The 22,845-nt window shown below is 42.8% G+C and overlaps 1 protein-coding gene and 1 pseudogene across 9 annotated transcripts; one reads left to right on the forward strand and one right to left on the reverse strand.

Moving 5' to 3' along the window:
- Nucleotides 1-299: 299 nt before the first annotated feature.
- LOC309368646 (histone H2A type 2-C pseudogene) lies at nucleotides 300-1,098 on the forward strand (annotated as a pseudogene). The gene has a single exon. The product of its transcript is annotated as a histone H2A type 2-C pseudogene (transcript).
- Nucleotides 1,099-3,344: 2,246 nt separating this feature from the next.
- Nucleotides 3,345-22,824, reverse strand: NMS (neuromedin S). 8 transcript variants are annotated; one of them, XM_081908887.1, is made up of 11 exons: nucleotides 22,770-22,824; nucleotides 13,153-13,585; nucleotides 11,967-12,022; nucleotides 10,901-10,960; nucleotides 10,772-10,798; nucleotides 10,632-10,685; nucleotides 9,406-9,480; nucleotides 8,451-8,486; nucleotides 7,050-7,091; nucleotides 5,677-5,727; nucleotides 3,345-3,680 (listed from the first exon to the last, which is right to left on the reverse strand). In XM_081908887.1, exons 2-10 carry the CDS (start codon nucleotides 13,271-13,273, stop codon nucleotides 5,689-5,691), a joined length of 510 nt encoding a protein of 169 aa, XP_081765013.1. In that variant the 5' UTR covers nucleotides 13,274-13,585; nucleotides 22,770-22,824; the 3' UTR covers nucleotides 3,345-3,680; nucleotides 5,677-5,688. The 8 variants fall into 8 exon arrangements, with proteins under 8 accessions (XP_081765013.1, XP_081765010.1, XP_081765011.1 ...); XM_081908884.1 differs by having other exon boundaries at nucleotides 3,346-3,680; nucleotides 5,697-5,727; XM_081908885.1 differs by lacking the exon at nucleotides 22,770-22,824 and adding an exon at nucleotides 14,156-14,401 and having other exon boundaries at nucleotides 3,346-3,680; nucleotides 5,697-5,727.
- Nucleotides 22,825-22,845: the final 21 nt, after the last annotated feature.

The raw sequence follows: 22,845 nt of genomic DNA on the forward strand, positions 1-22,845 counted from the left end.
GACCTTCCCGATTTAGAAAAGCATCCCAGTTTCTTACTTGATCCTGGAATGTCTCATTTTTCCTTAGGATGTCCCTATTTTAATTGGAGAAATGTTGGAAGGTACTGAGCTATCCAACCCCCAAGCCATCTGAAGTTAATCCTGTATAGGGAACGTTGTTTAAGGTTTTATTATATTTTTTTATATCTATTAGAAGCATGGAGTATAAATAGTAAAATCATCATTATGGAATGAGACGTTCCTTATGTTCATCGGAGAAATGTTGGATGGTATGCAGATGATGTTGGCCTACAATCCTTCAGCCTGGATCGTAGTTGCTGTGGCTGATGGGAATTGGAGTCCAGCAACTAGTGTAGAGCTCCTCTTTGGCTGACCTGGTCCTAAAATGGCTGAACTTGATTTGGCAGAAAACCAGTCTGCTTAGAAGAATGTAAATCTTAAGGCCACATCCTAGGTCATTATTACAGAAAATTCTTAGGCGTTTGGTTCTCCAAATACTCTTCCTTCCAGATTGCAGGAAGGTCACCTAGGCTTTGGACACCTCACAAAGCCATTTGCATTGTGTAATGGAGGTGGGCTCTCCCCTCTTGTTTGTAGGATCCAAGATGTCTGGGCGGGGCAAGAAGCCGGCAAAGCCTGCAATCAAGGTAAAAAAAAGCAAAAGTGCAAGAGCAGGCTTGCAGTTCCCAGTGGGCCGCATTGGACGTCTTTTGAGACGGGGTCGGTACGCAGAAAGAGTGGGTGTTGGCGCCTCGGTGTACATGGCTGCCGTGTTGGAATATCTGACTGCAGAGCTACTGGAGTTGGCGGGAAATGCTGCTCATGAGAACAAGAAGCAACGAATTGGGCCACGCCACATCCAGTTGGCGATCAGAAGCGATGATGAGTTGAACAAGCTGTTTGCACATGTGACCATTGCGGAAGGTGGAGTTCTCCCCAACATCCATACCCAGCTTATTCCCAAGAAGACTCTGCAGCGTAAGGAAGCCTCAGGACACCCCGAATCCCAGGAATTATAAAACTTTCAGCATTTCAGTATCTTGCAAGAACAGACTCTGCCAGAAAGGTTGTATTGTCAGAAGCTTAGCTTTTGTTCTTTGGGGCATTCATCATTAGTATGGTCTGTTGTAAAAAACACAAAAACAAAAACAAAAACTTTAAATGTTTATTAAATGTTAAAATAAAGGCAAATTCTATAATGTACAGAGAAATGTTGTATGCTTTTAATTAGCCTTAGCAGTTGTGTCTAATGACCTGTGAACTAGCTACAATATCTTTCCTACTTGTATGACTTTCCATTACAGATCCACACAAGTTGTGGTGTGAAGCAATTGAGCTGTTATTTTTAAGACCTATGGGTTCCCAGCCACTGATCTATGAACTTGGCCAGCTTGATTGCTTGCTTCACCACCTTCTTGACCCTGCCGTAGTGCAATTCTTGTAATGACCTTGGGCTGTGACTGATCTCATCCAGCAGGCATTGTGTGCTCTGTTATCTAATAATCCCCAGATATGCTTGATAATGGTGGAGTAGCTAGAGGTGGTGGCCCCTAGCATAAGACAAAGACAGCCACTTTGGGGTACAGAGTTGTTTGTGTTTTCCATGCAGCCTGGTCTGTGCCCCCTAAGCTAGCTGGCTGCCCTCAGGCAAGGTGGAGAGTACTATCTCATCAGTGCTGAAGTAAGATTAAAATACCAGCCTACTAGACTTCTGTATGTAGAATGGAGCAGGCCAGGCAGCATCTTGTCTTTCACTTCAGGTTTCAAAATTTGTTTTAGTTGACCAAAATCATCTGCTGCTTGATTGTAACAAGCTTTCCAATCATTTTACCAGAAATGTCTTGAGCTAGCTTTGGAAGCAGCCAAGTAATATCACAGTTAGGAGTGTGCGCCAGTGTGAATCAGCTTCTTGCAGAATGCAATCCTAGCCAGATTTGCTTGCAAGTCGTTCTTGCTGACAGCAGTTGATTTGCTTTCAAATAAGCACACTTTGGACCACAACCTTAATGCGTACATTTCGCATTGTAATGGCCGAGGCAGATGGAGGTGATATGTTCCTGTTTGCAGCTTCACCAACCGTACCTTCAACCCTCTAATTTGATGTAAAATGCGTTCATTAGAAGAAAGATATGTTGAAATTAACATACCGAAGTGTTTACGTCTCAGGTTTTCTGCATGTGAGTTTGAAATGTACAACTTCAAATATCTTTTAGATCCCTATGAGATAAAACCAAGATGGTGTTTTGGAACCTTCTGCAAGGTTTTAATATACATTACTAGTTCAGCTTCATGTGCCCCCATGATGGAGATGAAATTGTGTTTTGCTCGCGAGTTAACTGAAAAACCATAGGATGACTTCCACCAGTCTTTGACAATTAAGGAACAGGGCTTGACCATTAGAGAGCTTTGTTTCTCCTTTTTTTAAAAGAAGTGTTGTCATCCTCTGTTCTGTTCCCTTTAGCGACTGGGCTGTGATTCACTTCCCTAGGAATGAACAGGAGGATTTGGCCATAGCTGAAGTTGCATTTGGACTTGAAAGCTGTTGTTTTAATTAATACCTTGTGTGTTCAAGAGGCTTCTGCCACTGAAGTCTACTGTGTGTTGAAAATACTGTTGTGGGTTTGGGTGGGCAAAATTCAAAGTTTGAATTTTCTTACAGTTTTAAAGACTTTTTGACCTATATCAAAATAGTTCACCCTACTCTACTCTTGGATTATTGTGTAATGGTGGGCCAAATCCAGAACTGGCCCACTCTCTCTGGGTCATTTCTGATAGGTTTGTGGGGCCATTAATCTGTCAATCACTTGATGGACAGAACCTATCCCAGAGGCAGACAGAATCCATATTTGTCCTTCCTGTTCTGATTTCGTTCACATGCGTCTTAAATTATGTCCCAGGGAGATTTTTAGGATGATTCCAGGAAAATCTTTAAAAATCTGGAGATTAAAAACAGTAATTAAAATAATAATAAGTGAGGAGTCCACATGAGTTGTACCAAGGGCAGTTCTGCATCTCCACTTCTGCTGCTTTAAGCAGTTTAAAGCTGAGGCCTGGAGCAGCTTGAAGGCACATCACTTCTGCCATGCCTGATAAAAATGCTTTTTAAAATGGTGCAGGAACCATGCTATTTCATGTGTGCTTCTATGTGCTGAGGGCCATTGCATGTACAACAAAATGGCTGCCTCTATGTTGTACTGATGGGGACAGCTTCTCTTTTAAACTGCTGAACTCACAAACGTAAGGAAGGAAGGATAATACCTAATAAATATATCCTCCCCAAGCAGCTATTCACATCCCAACAACTTGTCCCTTTATCGTGACTTATGCCACAAATAAAGCAGACACATCTGAGTAACTATTCACTGAATCGTAATTATTTCTTTTTAACAAAGAACACATTTGGGTTTCTGCTAAATGAGGACATGGCAAACGTAAATGAATATTCAGCTGGGTACATATGGGGATTGGAGGTATAAAGGGAGGGCATGAACACACAGAGAAACCATACAGGTATAATTTATGGCTGCAAATTTATTACATGTAACTTCACAGGCTTCAAGAGCATATCTCTGAACAGCGGACTAGTAGTCCAAACGTTTATTTTCAGAGTTTAAAGTGATAGAGCGAGGAAGTCAAGTGACCCTTGGGTTTTCTCTTTCCTTGAAGTCTGAAAGAAAAGTCTGAAAGAAAAATAGTTAGTCTTTGAAGGAATCTAAGTACGTAAGGCATTCGCCAATCAACTGTTGAAGCCTTCCCTCTCCGTCCCCTAATGGAGATGATGTCCTCCATGCAAAGATGCTCTTGCAAGAAGGCTGCACATAACTACTGCAGTATGCCTCTAGATACCAGTTGCTGGACAATGCAAGTTGCAAGAACACTGTTGCAGTCCAGCCTCCTTGCAGGCATGCCATGGACATCTGGTTGGCCACTGTGAATGGAGAATGCTGGACTAGTCAAGCCTTTGGTCTGATCCAGAAAGGCTTGGTACTGTGATAGCTCAGTTGGTAGAGCAGAACTCTTAATCTCGGGGTTGTGGGTTTTAGCCCCACATTGGGCAAAAGATTGCAGGGTCTTGGGACTAGATGACACTTGTGGTCCCTTCCAACTCTACAATTCTATGATTCTACTGGATTGGACCCTTCATCTTTAGGGCAGTTGTGTCAATTCTGAAAGCTTTAAGCCTACCAGTACTACAAAATAATATCTGTATGTAGCAGGTATGATTTTCAGTACTTCAGCTGAGCTGGCTGGTAGTTAAAATAAAAAATATTCACTTGGATTCAAAAAGGCTAAAACATGTAGTTAGCAAGAAGCTTTTTGGTAGAGAAAAGATTGTAATTTTCTGCCGATGACCAAGAAACACAACAAACAGGAGATGCATCACATTGCTAGGCAGAGCACAGATGCGTAGAAGTTCCCGTCAGTGCACTCCTTATGAGGAAGTTGGCATACATAGCAGTATATGGCATAATGAGTCTACTTCTAAAAGCTAGAGCTCCTTTCTTCTTCCTACATGGAAACTGCTTGTTGGCAGTAACACCAAATTATTTTAAAACACAGCAGGGATCTTATTAGCAATCTCAGATATTGGAACCATTTAAAAAACATAAAGCTATTTGTCCAAACACCTTCATGGCAAAAACAGTCCTTTAATCCCAACTCTTCCCAGCCATTTGGACACAAGAAGTTCTATTCTGTTTCTACAAAGGTGCCTTGATTCATGCAAAAGGTAATGGATTGTGAAATGGTGTCATGGACTGGCTGGATGCAGAGGAATAGTGGGAGGCACCAACTAGAGAACCCCCAAGGGAAGAAGGATCAGAGCTAGGGGACTGGTGGTGGTAACATGAGCACACTGGGGGAAAGTGTTGGAAGATGAGACAGAAACAGGGCTTAGTGAGCAGGCGGAGTCAGTGGTAGAGAACAGTACAGAAGCAGAGACTGGAGATGAGAGAGGGCCAAGAGGAAGAGATGAGTAAGGTTAGTGAAGAAACCAAGGTGTCTTCCCTTCCTGCTGTGACCAGTTCCCCTTCCTCCTGGTCTCCCAGAAACAAAAGAAGCGTGAAGAGAGTGGAGTAAAGACAGCTGTGGCGATATAGTCTCAGATGGCTTGGGAATGACCCAGGGGAGGAGAAGACTTAGGGACCTGTAGGATGGTGAGGACCTTCAGTCCCCACAACTGCCTCATAGAGGCAAGATCTACTGGGATGAGTTGCTGTGCTCACTAGGCCTGGCCTCCTGAGCCAACCATGTTCCCTTGAATAAAGAATAAACTTCGCTGATCTATTGCCAACCTGTTCCTGACTCCCTCTCCTGACAGATGTGCTCTGCAGGGGTGCTGTGAGCATAAATCTGTGTGCTGTAGCTGCACATGGTGTTCCAGACCACATAGCACGAGACCCATGTGCAGCTCCAGTCAACTTTTGATGATGGTGATCACATGACTGAAGAACAGGATAAACCCAAAATCACCTGCCCCTAGTGTGAAGTAGTACTATACATGTGAACTGTTTCACAGGCATCAACATGCTTATAAAAATATTCTCACCACCACCACCAGCTACATCCATGTCATTCCATACTCATTAATATAGGAGAGGATACATGCACCCCACTGAGAAATCATCATTACCGCCACAAACAAATATTAATGTTGTAAATAAATAAATACACGACCTTTTGACTGGCCTATTCACCTCCATTATCCACTGTCCTTCCATTCCTTGGCTGAAAATTTAACACGCAAAGAAAAATAAATTAAACACACTGCAGTGTTACTCATGAAATAACATTGAGAAGCATAATCTCCAGCTTTGCCACAAAGTGAACAGCAGAAAATAAGAGGTGCAGAGTTGACTTTGTCGGCACACCAGGTGCTTCTCCAGCTCAAGGTCATTCAAAGGTGAGAGTTTGCAAAAGAGCATCACTTTGCTGAATAGAACAACTGTGCTGCATTCCGATTAGCTGTCAGAATGTTTTGTCAGCATGCAGGCATGTGGTTATCATTCCATGCCTCCCATTCATATATGCTGGTCTGTGGGCAGGTGCCCTCTACTTGCTTGCACTCCTCCATATAAGCAGCATATAGGTTGCACTGAAGCCATGGCAAGGGTGGGTGGGAGGCAATTCTTTGCCAAATATTTGGGGTGGAATTAAGCATTTGTATTATTATGAAGGTCCCATTTGCGCAAGCGTTCCAGCTTTCCAGGCGGAACAATTTCCTCCTGCTGTGTGCTGTTTTGTGGGTTCTTCAGACCCTTATAAGCCAATTTGAGGGGATGCAAGGGGAGGAGAGGGAGAGAAGCCCTGCTGTACAAGTGAAAGTCCTTGCACAGAAGCAACAACATTCTAAAAAACAATTACAATAATGTATTTGTTTGTGTAGCTCCTCTGGCTTTTTAATTATTTAAATTCTCTAAATATTTAGGATAAGAAACAGATGCAGTGATACACTTAAGTAATTTTAGATTTTGTACCTAATGATCTTACAATGGGGAATGACTCTGTATATAGTCAATACATATTATTCCCCAGTCCTGTTGCATTTGTGGAGTGAGGGATAGCTGTAGCTCATTCTGTTGAGCGGGGCACTGGACTCCTGCCCCAATTGCTGCCTTGATAGCACCACTAAATATATTATATTGCGGTAAGGAAGCCTGATGCAATCTACAGTGAGACCACAGTGTGTACTAACACATGCTAGTATCACATAATGCAGAGCGTTCCAAACTTTTCATGTTGGTGACACACTTTTCAGACACGCATCATTTCACGACACAGAATTCAGTTTTACTAGGAAACTGAAGGTTAAACTAACCCCTTTCCATCCCCGGGAGGAAGGCGGACAGCGTTCGCACAACACACCTACACACTGCAGCTGACACACTAACGTGCTGCGACACAGTTTGGAAAACTCTGATATAATGGTGTGTGTTTTGGGCGGCAGGCCTTATAAATGCTGTTTTCATTTTCAGTTTTTTATACCAAGAGGGGAAACTATGTATGGTTCAATTTTATTTTTCTGATAATGAACAAATAAAATTAGATACCCTGAAGAGAAAAAAGGGTCGGCCCAAGGTATCCATGCTGTCCTGTAAAAGGAAAGAAATAAAGCAGACTTGGCAAAATGTTTCTAAGCCTATTGTGCACTTTGACATAGGTCAGGAGTTCTGAAATATTGCATTGTAGTGGGGCCCAATGAGATCCTGCAGCCAACAGAGCCAGAACTTTCCTCCCAGCAATATAGGGGGTTCAAGTGCAATCTTATGCATGTCTACTCAAAATGGGGATCGCTCCTCAGTAAATATGCATAGGAAGGCAGCTGGTCAAAGCAATCCAACTCCCCCCATTTAAACTAGACTGGGGAGGGCAGTTGGAATGAGTAGACTTATCCCTCCACCCAGCTCTCCTGACTAAGCTGGCTCCTGCCACCCATTACCAAGGGAAGTGACACAAGAATCATTCCCTTGGCTCTAACCTCCCGCTTCCACCTGCTGAATGTCTGGATGGGTGGTAGCCAGGAAAACACCACAACGAGGTGTTCTGGGGCAAGGAAGAAGCAGGATTGAGCTGGTACACTATCCATTGGATCCTGAGCTCTGGTCTCATGGCTGTTGTGTGACAGGGTCAGGTCCAGTTGGTGCACTAGCCTGGAGCATGGATCTGGATCATCTTCTCCTCTGCTTTCCGCACATAGGAGCCAACTCCTAGGAAGCCAAGGTCCCTCCCCCCCATAAAAGAGTTGAGGGGGCCAGGCTCCCCAAAGCTGATGGGCGTTGCCATTTAAATTGTGCCCTGCACCGTGACATGTGGTCGATTATGTGGGGCAGGGTTTACTTGCCCCCCCCCCAATAATTTAATCAAGTTGGCACTCCTTCTTCCACCACAGACTTTCTGAGCAGCAGGGCTTCAGATGCATTGGTGGCCCTGCCATTCCAAAAAAGCCCCACCAGCTGGGTGGTGGTGGATAAGTTAGGACTGGAGCCTTAGTACAGCAAACACCAACAGAGAAATAGGAACAAGGAGAAGAGGAAGATAGAGATGACACTGTGACCCCCATTAAGCATATTAAGAAGGTTAGAGATGCCCCCTGAACAATTTAGGATGGCATTCCGAGGGCTGCTAAGGGAGGACAAAATTGCCCCAAATTGAGCAAATCTTTGCCTGGTTTGGGGTGATTCCCCCCTTCCCATTTTTCTTATGAACCATCATAGCTATGTTTGCTTTGAATGTATAAAGAGTCTACCCCGGGCTCACTCACAAAGTAGGAGAAGCAAAGGGCAGAGCATTTAAACATTTACTGTGTTGCTGGCATCACCCCTGCCATTCCTTGCCTTCTGTCTCTTTGATATGCTGACCCAGACAGCTCACAGGGTGGCAAAACAAACTAACTGAGCATTGGGAGCTGTTTGTAACACATATGCACAATAATGCCAGCATTTTAAGCCTACCTTCTTCCCGAATTCTTCGGCTGCAAGCTGAGATTCCTGCAAGGTGATAGTGCATGTTAATTTCATCATCTCCTAATGCTGATAGGTTGATGCCTTTCAACAGAAGCTAGCAGACTGCTCCAGTACATGACATTAGGCTAAAGCATTCGAAACACAAAACCACAGGCAATGTTGGAAACAGAAAGAGAATGCTAAACACCTTGAATTCTTCTGAGGTTTTTCTTTGGCCAAGCAACATGTATAGCGCATGCTTCTGTCTCTTAAATGGAAATGGCATGATCATGCTCTTGAGCACAACACCAAAGCTCAAATGGAAAGTTAGATCTTAGTATTGATTTTTGAAAGTGCTATTATTTATTCTGTAAATATGTTCCTAGTACCATTCTCTACATTTTCACTGAATGTTAAACTACTCAAATGATGCAGCTGGTAGTTTACATGGCTACAGAGTTGTTGGGGTTTTTTGTATCTGCTACACCCAGTCTCCTACAGATGTCAGTCAACAAAATGTTGCAATTGACTGCAATGGGAATGAATTATTCTACCAGTTAAGGATATTACAGTGCAGAATGTTCCTGCATGCAAAAGCCCTTTGCAAAGTTGCTTCAGCATTCAGCACCAATACAGGAGTGATACTGGAGATTTTGACCATCCTTTGGGTAGGGATAGTGTATGTGCCTAGCAGTTCACAAACACTAGAAGAATTAACTAACAGGAATAGTCACATCAACAATGATGGTTGTGACTTATTGAATAAACATTTAAAAATTGGGTACAACAAGGAAATTCATGGGGTGGGGAATGATAGAATGTTTTAAGAAAAAGAAAGGGATATAAGGAGGAAACGAGAGTAGACAAATGCACACAATTTCACCACCAGGCTTTTTAAAAGAAAAAGAAAAAGTCAAAATGAAGTGTTTGTGCCACAAAATACTACGATGAAGCAAGTGCATACAGGATCAAGGAATCTTTTCATTCTCCTCTCCGAGAGCTTTGGAGCAAGGCTCATTAAAGGATGCACAGGGAAAGACTGTAACAAAGAGATATCATGAACACCAATTTTATGCAAAGACAAAAATTAGAAAGATAAATGTGTAAAGCCTAGATGACAGCTATATGGTTCACTGACAGAGTGACATTCCTAATCTACCAGTAACATCATCTCAACATAGATGACTTTGTATAAGGAACTGGCTCATTCAAAATATGAAGTCCCCAAATAAGTTTATCAAGAAGTTTCAGGTGCAGCCAGAAAACCATCTCTTGGGGGATTTGCCAGGATTGTAGAGCAGTGCAGAGGTGCTGGGTAATTAGGAGCAGATCCCTCATGCTGCAATCCTAAATGCACTTGCTAGGCATAAAGCTCCATAGAACTAAGTGGGGTTTGTTCAGGGCAAACATGCATTGGGCCATACTGTGGTTCAGGACACTTCTTGCCATTGTTTTAATGAAGTGAATAACCATTACTAATTATATATGTATACACACAGAGATATACTAAATAATAATAAGAATAATTCATAAAGTCGTTGCTAAGGCTTTTTGTGGGTAAAGTCATTCACTAACTGTTTGAAAGAGAGGGTTTTATTAGGTTTTATTAATGGATTTTAATTCTCCGCCTCCCCCTTTGATAGATGGTTCCCATGTTACACTGAAGGGAGTGTGTGCCGTTGGTGGCTGTCTAAAACCTTACCGGGCTCTTATGAATCTAGTTGCAATATTTTTTCAGATCTTGATAACTTCCTCACTGTACATTTAAAGCACTTATACCACTTTGACCATCATGGCTTCCCTCAAAGATTACTGGGAACTGTAAGAGTCCTGAGGACACCCCTCACACAGCTACATTTCCCATGATTCTTTGGGGGAAGCCTGGACTGTTGAAGAGGTATGAGAGTGCTTTAAATGTATGGTCCAGATGTGAGATAAATCTTGTTTGACGTTATTTGCCTGGCTTAAGGTTCAGCCTGCCCTTTGTGGACTTGAGTTGCAATCCTATGCACAATTCCTTTGTAATAAGCGCCATTGGTTTCAATGGGTCTTAATTCCAAGCAGACATGCATAGGCTTGCATTGCTAATAAATACACTCAAGGCACATGAAAGATTTTATATACTGTTCTATACTGTTTTGTATGTTGTGATGTATAAAATATAAAATATGCTTATGTTAAAATACTAACCCCGGTTTTAAGTGGATATGTTGGATCTTGAGCTCTGGAGTAGTGAAATAAAAACTGCATAGAAAGAGCTATTTTAGTATGTTTCATTATTTAAAGAAATTCAGGTATTGTGCATATTATAAAGAAAGGTAAATACTTACCCTTTTATATATTTCCTGATTATTTTCCTAGTGAGGAGAAGCATATCAGATTACATGAGGATTGATGATTACTTAACTACATAAATACTGTGACAGAGTTTTCAGAGAAAAGAAAGAATCAGATCATACCTCATCTATCTGCATGCCATTAAACATGGAGTTACAAAGATCCATAACAGAACGGCAGATCTAGAAGACAAAAAGAGCTTAAACTAAATATTGATGTGTTTGAAGCAAATAATAAAAAAATACAAACATCAATTTAAAAAATCATTCTAATATACATTATTTTCAAACATAGTAGTCAAGCATTACATATTTTGCAGTTGTTTTGATATAAAATCACCATGTCTGATTGTGGCCATAAAATTAATTTTTATTTAATTTAGAATGCTGCCGCAAGAGTCAAACAAAACATTAAAAGTGTAACTTCTAACTGATCAAGGTGGTCTAGTGGGCCCATAAAGGATAAGGTGGGTTTTTTTTCCAAGTAAGCTGGTTCCAAGCTAATGAAGCTTTTATAGACTAATAACAACACCTTGAATTTGGCCTGGTAACATATCAGTGGCCAGTGCAGATGTTTGAGCAGAGACATGATGTGCTGACAGGATCACACTCCAGAGTCTTTATTTAGTTTGAGTAATGGTGAACTATGAAACTCCCTGCCACCACAAAGAGTGATTACGTATCAGAATAAAAGTATGTCAGTCGTGTTTATGTCAAACTCTGCTTCCATCCACTGCTCACAACACCTCCATTTTGTGACTGGCGGGCCTCGAACCCTTTCATGTCTGCCCCGGGGATAGAAACTTCAAAAATCTATGCCACTGAAAACTTATTACAACTTATTTTTACATGGGGTTGTTCAGACAGTTCCATCTACTGACAGAAACACCATGCTAGTCTCTAAATCAGAAGTGGAGGGAGTGGGGTAGAGAAATTGGGAAGTTTATTATATTGGCAACATTTTTGAAGATTTTCTTTAGCTTATATATACACTAGATCAACAGATTTTGTTCCTGCAGTGAACATGGGGATGCAGCAACCAATTGTTCTTGTTACATGCATCAGGCATATACCAGGCTGTCTTCCCTCTATAATTGCAGTAGAATTCACTGTTCCCATGGGATCTCACACACTTTTGGGATAGGTGTTCCAAGCACAGGCATGGCAATTTATTTAAAAGTTTGCATACCTTGCTTTTAGGAATGTCTGATTCGCCTAGATAGTCATCAAAGGGCTGTGGAAATCCTGTTAAAGTGAAACAGTAAGAAAGCATTAGATACATTACAGCATGGGTTTAATTAACGGGCCTTAATTGCATAAAGATCTAAAGAAAGACATGGCAAGTCCAACAGAAGGCACTTAAGAGAATTGTAGTACTGTCTTCAGTTGACTCTTTGAGTGTGTATGTGCATATTTTTAAAAACTTATTATACAGTACAGTGATAATTAGCCTCTTTTGATTAGTTTTTTTTTAAATAGTCCATAGATCAGAGTGGCATAAATAGATGACGATGAAACTGGACATAGTTTCCTCACAGAGAAAAAAGAAACACACACACCAACTTAACATCTATTTATTACCACCCTTCTCACAATTCACACACGCTTAAGTTTTGTTTTAAATCTGTGTCCCGATACCTACGTTTTCTCAGGCTTTGTGCGAAATACAACACATTTTTTAAAGAGACGAGACGGTCATCCTCGTTTCAGCACCTTGGAGAGCATCGCAGGTGCTGGAGCTTCTGAACCGTCTCTGGATCCTTTCAACTGTACTATTAAAAACAAACCCCCTGGACCACGTGGAGCTTTACCTAGAGAGAAATTTTAGAGACTCTACTTCTGCTTCTCCTATTTAAGTGATTGGCCGCTCTTCCATTTACAACTTTCCTCCTTTTTCAGGAGAAAGACCCCGGTGGAAACCCTAATCCACTGTGGCAAAAGCTCGCAGCCTTTTTACTCTTAGATTACTACTAGATCAGGAAGACTTCCCGAATGCTCTTCCCTCCACAGGCGAGGATTCTTCCACTTCACGCAGAAACAGCCTTGGAGTTGTGCGCGTGGGGAAGCTATTGCTCATTTCTTAAAGAAAAAGGAAGCCCCCCCACCCCGCTTTTTTTTGTTTACATGCTACAGCAGTAGATTCTGACTCCCTCATGCACAAGATTCCTGGGCAAGTTTCCTCTTACAAGTAAGCTTGGCTTACAACCAAGAAACCTCTCGTTAGACGGACAGGAAACCTGCGAAGCCTTTCTTCCATTTTTCCCAGTCCTGCTGTAAACTTTCCAGATCGTCCATCCATAGACATAATGAAGGACGCTGTATAAAAAGTCTTAAGTATCTGAAATAATACGCAGTGTGAGGAACGAGGCTCCTACCTGAGGTGAATCGTGCGGTGCAAACGCAGTAGATAACGAAGATCAAGGGGAAGGGAGGCGGGTGCCGTTTCATTTTCAGCGGCCGAGACAGGCTGGGCTTTCTCTGACACAGTTTCTGCATCTTCAGTCCAAGCCCACGAGGCAGCCGCGTTGCTGCCCGGCCTTTGTCTGACTCTCCCGAACTCGAGAAGCATCTTTATTTGTAACAAACTTCCCCTCGGAAGAAGAGCCAATCAGCACCTCGCAGGCTCCTCGTTGTCTCATTAAGCGCCACGCTGCGCTTTCATTCAGGAAGTAATTGCTCCCTGCTCGGCGCTTGGCGCACAACGATCTCAACTACGCATTAGCCAAGTTTCCGAAAAGAAGAATATACAGAATGAACGTTTCTGAAAGATCTTGGGGATGGACAACTAAAGGCGGGAGGAAAATGTCCCTAAAGAAAGCAAGGTAACAGTTGTATATATTTGCAACCTTTCTGTTGCAAAGTCCCATAAATTCTGCCATGCAGAATTTTAAAAAGTCCTTTATATTCGAAAGCGTTGCAATATGTAACACGCCAGTGCTATAAATCAATATGCAGCCCTTTCAGCCACATCTCTACTTTAGATAAAATGCGCTGGACATAAAAACCAGCCTCTGTGTAATATCAGTACTCAATTGAAATTCAATAAAGAATATTAACAGTAAAATGTGTGCCGGATAACAAAAATGCCATCAGTGATCATTCAAAGCTGGGTACATAATTATTGATTGTTGAAGTAACTTTTTAAAACTTATTTTATTTTTTAAAATATATAAAACGACAGGAAGCAAATCGTTTTAAATTATTCAAAAGAGGCGGTTCAGAGATGAATGGGAAGGTGTGTGATTTTTGTACAATTCAACCTCCCTTCTTCCACACCCTCTACACTGTACCTGATACTTTAAGCAATACTTCTTCTATGTTTTCTACACCAATACTGTAGAATTTACAGTATAATCTCAGATACAGTAAGAAACTTACCTGAAAAATCTGTTCATCCATTTTATGCCGCAGGAGTGGGGAACCATTGATTCTCCAGCTGTTGTTGAGCTATATTTTCTGTATATATTTTCTGGCCATTGGCGATGCTTGCTAGGGCAGATGGGAGTTGTAGATCATCAATATTTGGCTGGTCAAAAATTATCAAACCTGGCTGTACAGCTTAGGATCCACTTCCCGGAAGGAATGCTTGATCCTACACCAACGTGCCCAGGAACAGAGGTTATGGTGGGTGGTGATCAGTGAGAGAATGTTCTGTATGTGAAATTCCCTCCCTAGAGAGGTCTACCTGGCACCAACACTGTTTTAATTTCAGTACCAGGCAAATACTTTTCTCCCAAGCATTTTCATGTATTATTTTCATCTAGTTTTCTTTCTTAACATGTCATTATATTTTACTTTGTATTTCATCTTCTTGTTATAAACCACTCAGAGTCCTGCTGAAAGGTGGACTAGACATCTTTTAAATAAATAATATACAAAATATACCTAAATCTTTCTTCAGTCAAGGTTGTGCCAATAAGCCATTCCTTCTTACGTAAATTGGGACCCTGAGTGATCGAGCCCTCAGTAAGTGATGCCTGTATTGATACCATAACATTATTTTATGTGCTGGACATTGCCTAAGCTTAGTCAATGTCAACTTAGTCCTATGTCAACTTAGTACAACTGAGTTATCGAAATGCAATAATTCCATATTGGTTGTAGATCAACCAAGCTATCAATGAATGGAAAGGCAATTTTACATAATGCTTTTTTGGTTTAAATCCAGGGATTACCAACTAGCAGGTCAGGATCTACCAGAAGATCAGAGTGAATGACAGGTCACTATTTAGATTGCCCAAGAACAGAATGTACAATGTACATACAAGGTGTGCTGGCATCTTGCAAGATACCGATGAGGATTATGAGAGGAAAACTGAATATATAATTATAGCAGTTTATGATCTGTTAAAGTCCTATCCCCCCCTTTTTTTGCTAAACACAAGATGAGTCAAAGTGCTGTGTAAGAAAGTCACCATGGTGTAGTGCTTAGAGTGATGGATTACAATCTGGGTCCAAATCTCCATTCAGTCATGAAGTCCACTTGGTAATGTTGGATCAGTGACATCAATTGTAATGTGATTGCGTGCCCTAGGGCAGTGTTTCCCAACCTTGTGCCTCCAGCTGTTTTTGAACTACAATTCCCATCATCCCTGACCACTGGTCTTGCTAGCTAGGGATGATGGGAGTTGTAGGCCAAAAACATCTGGAGGCACAAGGTTGGGAAACACTGCCCTAGGGTCATGGAATATAGAATCATTCTACAGTAGTTGTTCTCAAACTTATTTTATCTTTTGGTAGACCACCACATGAAAATTTCTTGGCAGACCACCTGAACTTTTTATTTTCTTCAACACCAGCATTATCATTATTTTTTTTTTAAAGTGTTGTATTACGAAAACCAAAAGCCCTAAGGGAAAGATGCTGAAAAGGGTCCTTAAACTGAAAAAATTGTAGTGGAGAAGGAATAGACCACACCAGCACCATATTATGTAAATCATAGGCCTTATGCCAGGGTCTTGTTAGCTGGCTTGGAAAATCCAGTGCTGCTGACCTTAATCTCCATTATTTGGGTGCGGGGGGGGGGGATAAGTCAGTTTTGTCATTCAAATACAGATTAACCTTTCCATATAGACCACTTGAATGGAACTCGTAGAACACAGTTCTTCTCTACAGCAGCCTTTGGTACCTGAAGGTGCTATGTAAGCTAATCTGATTACATCTGGTCCCAGGCATCAAAATAACAGGGTGGGTCCTAAAATATCTATATCTTAAGTGTCTAAGTTCAGGGTAATGAGATGTGTCTTCAGTATGTGATGCAAACTACATAATGAAGGTCCTCTGTGGGTGTCTTGCCTTTTGCTTTCTGCCTGTCTGGATTTTATTAACAACTGGATGTAGCAGCCCACTTTACTTCTGCTTTCATACTTTGTGGGACCTGATTCTAGAGGAAAATCGTTATCATTTTGAAACCCCTGATAGGGTGCCTCATTTCAGACATAATTTAATCTGCATACACTCAAGAGGAATCATTCCTGGAGGCATTTCGTGGATGCAAAATACTGCCTTGAAACTGACGCTTTTGTTTTTGATCTTGCTGAACATCCATTAAAAATTAGCTTATGGTTCTTGGAATTTACAAAACCGCAATTTAACCAGATAAGACATTTAAACTGTTTCCTTTAATCAGAATAGGTTCTTTTCCTCACTTATTCCATTTCAAAGGTGTGTGCTGAGAGTTCAGTATCGTCAATGGCCTCGCCGGCACCACATCAGTTTTAATGAGCTGCATTTGCTGTACAAATGAAATAATGCCTTGGGGAGGTCTTGCACTTCCTGTACTTTCCCTGTGGAGAACATGATGCTGGAAATCAGGTTGGTAATTCTGTTGCCCTCAGCCACATGCAACTTGCAAAAGTGAAGAGATTAGATGGAATTGAAAAAGGGGCAACTATTATCACCCTTGGTAGACTTCATATAAACTTTTCCCCCTGCTATCTCAATTCTCATTACAGTCTCTGATTAAACATAGGAACCATTTTGAAATGGAGGCAGAAGTAAAGGCCCATTCTTAAGACGATTCAGCAAAAAGGTTAGCATATGCATCACAGAGTTTTCCAGTCACGTGATTCGCAATGGCTTTGGGGCTAGAGAAAGGTGAGGCAGCAAATGAAGCTTATCCAGAAGTCAAGGTGCATAGTAGCATAGCTGTGAACTTTCAGATTTGAAAATAAGGGATCAGCAGCCTCACCTGTCCCAGAGACAGTCTACGGGATATCTAACAATCCAGGATAGCAGTGAGAAGCAGCAGAAAACGGTGCTGGAATAAGGGAATTTCCCACAAAAAAAGGGAAGGTTAACAGTTATGCATAGTAGGCATGTGCTTCTGCAGCCAATCTCTCTTTCCTATGAGAAGGGAGACAAATGATGCAAAAACACTACTGACTCCAGCAGCCACTGGAACAGGGAGCAATGCTGGCACCAGGCATACTTCCAAGCCTCAGACCTGCTCCTTCAGAGGGAGTACAACCTCATCTAGAACAGGCTGTGCTCCCAATCCTAGATGGTCCATTGATGATCAGAGTCTCTGATTGTCTGACTCAAGTCTCAGCTTGTTGGTCCAAGTGGTGTGGTGGTTAAAGAACTGGAGTTCTATTGAGAAGACTTAGGCTCAAGTCTCTGCTCATCAGGTTAACCTTTTTCATAGACCAGTTGTAAAGATAAAATTGCAGGGAGCCAAGCACCTTGGAAGAAGAGTGGACAAAAATGTAATGAAAGAAATTCTATGGGTCACATGATATATATTTTTAGATTTATACATAAGGGTGCCGTCCTATCTCACCTGTAAGGCCTAGGAGCATAGTAGAAACTGTACATAGGGCCAGGTTGTTCAATTTTATCTGTGTACACTTAAGAAATGTAAAGTGGAAGTGAAGTGAGGTCAGCCCATGACACTGGAACCCTGGTCCATCTCAAGTGGTCAGGGCATGGTGTAAGCCATAATGTACACTGTGACATAGTGCCCTTTGCTGACCCCTCCCCGCCCCATTGCTCTGCCCCTCTTTTCCACTGACATGAACACCCTAACCCTAACCCTGCCACCTAGCAAGAGATTTCATTGCTCACTGGGATATGGATGTTCAACAGATATATGATGCAGTGGTCCCTACCAGCTGCTTGTAGCAGAGCAAATAAACCTATGCATTATAAAGGTGGAATTACCTGAGACTGGTTGTGGCTCCCTGTTTTGAGTGAGCAAGCCTAGGTTTGTACTGTGTAAAATGCTTCCAATAAAGGATATGCTGGAGTTACTATCAGCTTTGCCATACATAAGGGACACAGGTGGCACTGTGGGTTAAACCACAGAGCTTAGGGCTTGCCAATCAGAAGGTCAGCGGTTTGAATCCCTGCGACGGGGTGAGCTCCCCTTGCTCAGTCCCTGCTCCTGCCAACCTAGCAGTTCGAAAGCTTGCAAAAGTGCAAGTAGATAAATAGTTACTGCTTCGGCAGGAAGGTAAACGGTGTTTCCGTGTGCTGCTCTGGTTCGCCAGAAGCAGCTTAGTCATGCTGGCCACATGACCTGGAAGCTCCTTCAGCCAGTAAAGCGAGATGAGCACCGCAAGCCCAGAGTCGTCTGCAAATGGACCTAACGATCAGGGGTCCCTTTACCCTTTACCTTTACATGAAGCAGCAACCATCATGTTGCTTCAGACATCTTGTAAAAAATTATCTTTTCCCCCAGGCTTTCACTGACTCAAAATATTTGACCTTGTTTGATATGATGAATTTATTTGTTTTTATATGCTTATATTACTCTTAAAAACTTGGCTTTAGGTTGTATTTTTGTTTTAATGATTCGTGTATTACACTACTTAAATACATTTAAAATATTAAGTGGTTTACAAATGCTTTAAATGACTAAATTTCCTATCATTCCTATTATGTCAATTCATATATTCTAATTAAATCTTACTGCCTAGGCTAAAATGTGCTGAGAAAATGTGCATTGGGTTGTATAAAAGCAGCAACCAGAAGAATTGCCTGAAAATAGCCTGCCTTGGTAATGAAGTTTTCAATTCCAGGCTAGCAGCAAGGCACTGAGCAGAAACAGAGGCTAGTTATTACTTGGAACAGTGGGAAATAGATAGGCTGACAGATGAAGATGGCAAGAAATTGGCCACGATGTCCTTGAACATATCCAATTTATTGCTGGAGATTTAATCCAGTGGAACATGATTCAGAACATAGGTTTTCCATGAGAGTTTGGCTTTATTTGTTATTATTATTTAATTTATATCCTGCCCTTCCTTCCAAAGGAGCCTGTGCGGCAAGCATTCAAATGATAAAACAATTAAAATATCTACAAGCTATTTGAGATGCAGACTTGGAATGCTTATTTTCAATATTGCACTTCAAAATGGAAAGTGCAGAAAAAGGAAATGTAGGTTGTCTGGGTTTTTGCTTGCTTGTTTTAACTTGTAAGTGAGCTTTTGATGTGCCCTGGGCTAGTGCTTCAGTGATTGCGTTCGATTTCTTTTGCAATAGGTTGCTAGATCTACACTTGTACTCAGCAGAATTCTCCTTGCACAAAAGGGAAGGAAGGTGATTTTTACTGATTTCCCCCCTCCTGTCTGACTTCAGCACTCTGTGCCCCCTACAGATCTGCCAGGGAGAACTGGGAGACCCTCCAAAGCAGCCCAGTGGCAAGCGGCAATCAGCAAAAATCACCTCCCTTCCATCCATCCATCCATCCAGTAGGGAGTGTCTGTTGGATCTTGGGGCCTTCTGTCAACAGAAGATTATCTTCCATTCTTCTAAGTTAAGCAAGTCTGATCTGGGCTAAGGAAAGCAAATAAGTTTAAATCAATATTTCTAGTGCAATTAATTTACCTTGGCCAGATCTTTCACTGGATACTTATCAGTTTGTTGTACTAGTTTGGAATCAACAGAACGTCAGAGCTGGGATTTCTGACATTAACCAAACAGAAAATATGCGACATACACATGATGCAAGTTCTGTGTAAGGTCCACCTATGGGTGAACCAGAGTATTGCCTAGTTACAAAAAATGACCCTGTGCAGAAAGTCCACACAGTAACAAAAGGCATATATGTCCTGATTTAGGATTCAAGAAATTTGCTTAATTAATTGCATTAACAAGTAAACACTAAAGTGTATGGCTAGATAATCTTTCAGGAACCACTAACAACCACAAAGCGATACTACCAAAGAGTGGTGGTGATAGTGAGAAAAACTGTCACAAATTGTTCTTTGTCTTCCGTCTTCCATCTAGGCCAGTGGCCAAACCTTCCAGCTAGGAAGATTTGAAGAGGCCGGGAACTTCCACTTGACTGCATATGGAGAGCTAAAATAATATGTGCATGCATGCAGAGAACCTAATGCAATTGCACAGATGATGGCATATCTCAGATGTCCGCTTTAGTAAAAAAAAAATTGAAAATTTCTGTCTGTTAAACAATTACGTTTAGACCAACTTAGAATGAAGCAAAATGAGAATAGGTGGAGGCTGTCAGCCTTTCAGACCACACACCAGACTCCCACAGGCCATGACTGACAGTTCAAGGGCTTAGCTTCTAGTACGGTATGTCTGCCCTTCTTGATCACAATCATGCAAACGTGCACCTCAGAAAAACACCAAACAATAGCCCCAAATCAAGCAGAATTGCATCCAATTTTGATTGCTTGGTATATCTGCCATTCAATAGAGCACTAGTGTGAATGTGGCCCTCCAGGTCTTGCTATCAGGCCCTCAGGCTCTCCCCAGGCCAAACCCCTCACTGGCACTGCTATGTACCCTCCTCATGTGCTTTTGCCTGGCTGGAGTGAAGCACTGGCAAAATGTCTCCATTACCTAAAGCAACAACAACAAGAAGAAGAATGTGCACAAAGGGACAGAGACAGGCAGGGCATAGTGACATCCATTTTAATCCATCATAAAACATAAAACAATTGCTGAGTGCAATGGATGCGTAGGCCTAGCAGGGCCCAGATTAACACACACCTAGCCATATCCACAAAGGGACACGGGTGGCACTGTGGGTTAAACCATAGAGCCTAGGACTTGCTGATCAGAAGGTTGGTGGTTTGAATCCCCGCGATGGGGTGAGGTCCCATTGCTCGGTCCCTGCTCCTGCCAACCTAGCAGTTTGAAAGCAATGCAGTGCAAGTAGATAAATAAGTATCGCTTCAGCAGGAAGGTAAACGCGTTTCCATGTACTGCTCCGGTTTGCCAGAAGCGGCTTAGTCATGCTGGCCACATGACCTGGAAGCTCCCTCGGCCAATAAAGTGAGATGAGCGCCGCAACCCCAGAGTCGGTCACGACTGGACCTAATGGTCAGGGGTCCCTTTACCTTTAGCCATATCCACAGCTCTCCATGGACCCACTTGGATGAAAACAGGACTTAGAGGAGCATCTGAATTTGCTGTTTCGGGGCCTCCTCCGTGAGGCCCGCCCCAAATGTGAGGAGCCCTACTCTGCTCCTGATGATTGACTGTTTTATCTGAGGCAGGGCTGTCTTAAGCATATCCAGTGCCATGGTACAAAGCTCCCTCCGGCGCCGCCACCCCCCCCCCCGTCTCCCAGAGTTTTTAAGGTAGGATGGCACTGCTGGCGGGGCTGGAGGAGGTGGGCAGTAGCTGGAGGGCGGCTCCTCCAGTGGGGATGAGGCAGAGGCTGGACGCGGCGCCTCCCGGCTCAGCTGGCTGCTTCATGCCATGGTGGCCATGGCAGATGGAGGCTCCAGGCGTGGCACTGCTTCTGTGTGGCATGGCGGAGGCAGGTGAGGGCGGCAAGCTGATGCCGGGAGATGCCGCGTCCAGCATCCGCCTCTTCCCTGGCGCCCTCCAGAACTTGGCGGCCTGGCGCCCCGCGCCACTAGCCTCTATGGGTAAGATGCCCCTGATCTGAGGACAGCTTTGCAGGGAGAAGACAAGGAGTCAGCAAAGGCAGAGAAGTTAGAGGAGAGTCTCTGAAGCAGAGCTTAGATTTGGGGCTGGACCACCTGGCAGGAGGACATGGCCCATTTGGAAAAGCTAAGAAGGAAGGGATCTCTTTTTGATTGTGGGTGGCAGTGGCCTACCTCTTTGACTTGACCAGCCTAAGATGCTCTGTTCTCCCACAGAACCTGTCATGGAAAATTGGTAGGAGAGACAACAGGCAGACAGCAGCTTCCACTTGCTGTTGGCCTATTCTAGGAGGGTCTCTGAGCTACCCATATGAACCTCAGCTTTATTTATTCATTTCTTTGGAATATTTACATTGCACTTCATAGCCCCAAGGGGCTCCCAAATTGCCCTCTCCCTTCCATCTCTGCCTAGTAGGCTGCAGGGCCCACTGAAGTCCTCTGGGGCAAGGGACTGGGGCCAAATAGATGGCACTCACTCAGCCCATAATGGAGGCGAAGCCCACAAGGACATGAGTGCAAAAGCACTTTCTAGCTGTTGTTTCCAATCATCTTGTATTCAGAGGTAGACTGCTCCTAGGCACTGATGCTCTGCTATCACAACAGATCTCCTTAAGAACCTGGTTGCTGGATTAGGCCAGTGCCTCACTTAGTCGTGCAACCTAACCAAAAGTATTTCGGCACCTTAAAATACTTCTTGGGGGATGTACTTTTGCATACTAGAGTTTGCTGTTAGGTGTGGCACTTCGCAGGAGAAACGCAAAAATGCCCCTGTATTTGGTCTGCAGAAGGTCCTACATCCATTTACCTGGAAGTCTCATTGAACTCAACGGGACCTACTTTTGAGTAGCCATGCACAGGACTGCCCTGTGCCTGCGCATAAGCATTCCTTACCCAACGCTCACTTAATTATCCAGCTAATGCAATATATTTTCCACTTCTGCTAAAAACATTCCTTTTCAACCACGCTGTCCCTGAAGCCTTGACCACTTTTGTTGTTACTGCCGTTCTGATTGCTGAAACCTGAATAGATTTTAATCCTTCTGAAGTTTCATATGAGATTCCCTTCTACCATTCACCGCGTACAGAAGATTGCTTCTTGCGCGGCTCACCATACGCGCAAGACTCACATGCAATTGGCCTGTTCGCCGTGGCGGGCGAGGCTTCCTTTGCATCCTCCCTCGGGGGGGGGGGGCTGAGTCAGCG

Source organism: Podarcis melisellensis (genome assembly GCF_964234715.1).
Source record: "Podarcis melisellensis genome assembly, chromosome: 4".
Classification (NCBI taxonomy): Eukaryota; Metazoa; Chordata; class Lepidosauria; order Squamata; family Lacertidae; genus Podarcis; species Podarcis melisellensis.

Excerpts from the sequence above, each read along its gene's own strand:
- NMS (XM_081908884.1), bottom strand. The coding sequence starts at position 13,273 with ATGCAGAAACTGTGTCAGAGAAAGCCCAGCCTGTCTCGGCCGCTGAAA. Across the intron at positions 10,799-10,900 it reads ATGGCATGCAGATAGATGAG|GAAAATAATCAGGAAATATA; the intron begins GTATGATCTGAT and ends TCTCCTCACTAG. Across the intron at positions 9,481-10,631 it reads CATATCCACTTAAAACCGGG|TCTTTCCCTGTGCATCCTTT; the intron begins GTTAGTATTTTA and ends TCTTTGTTACAG.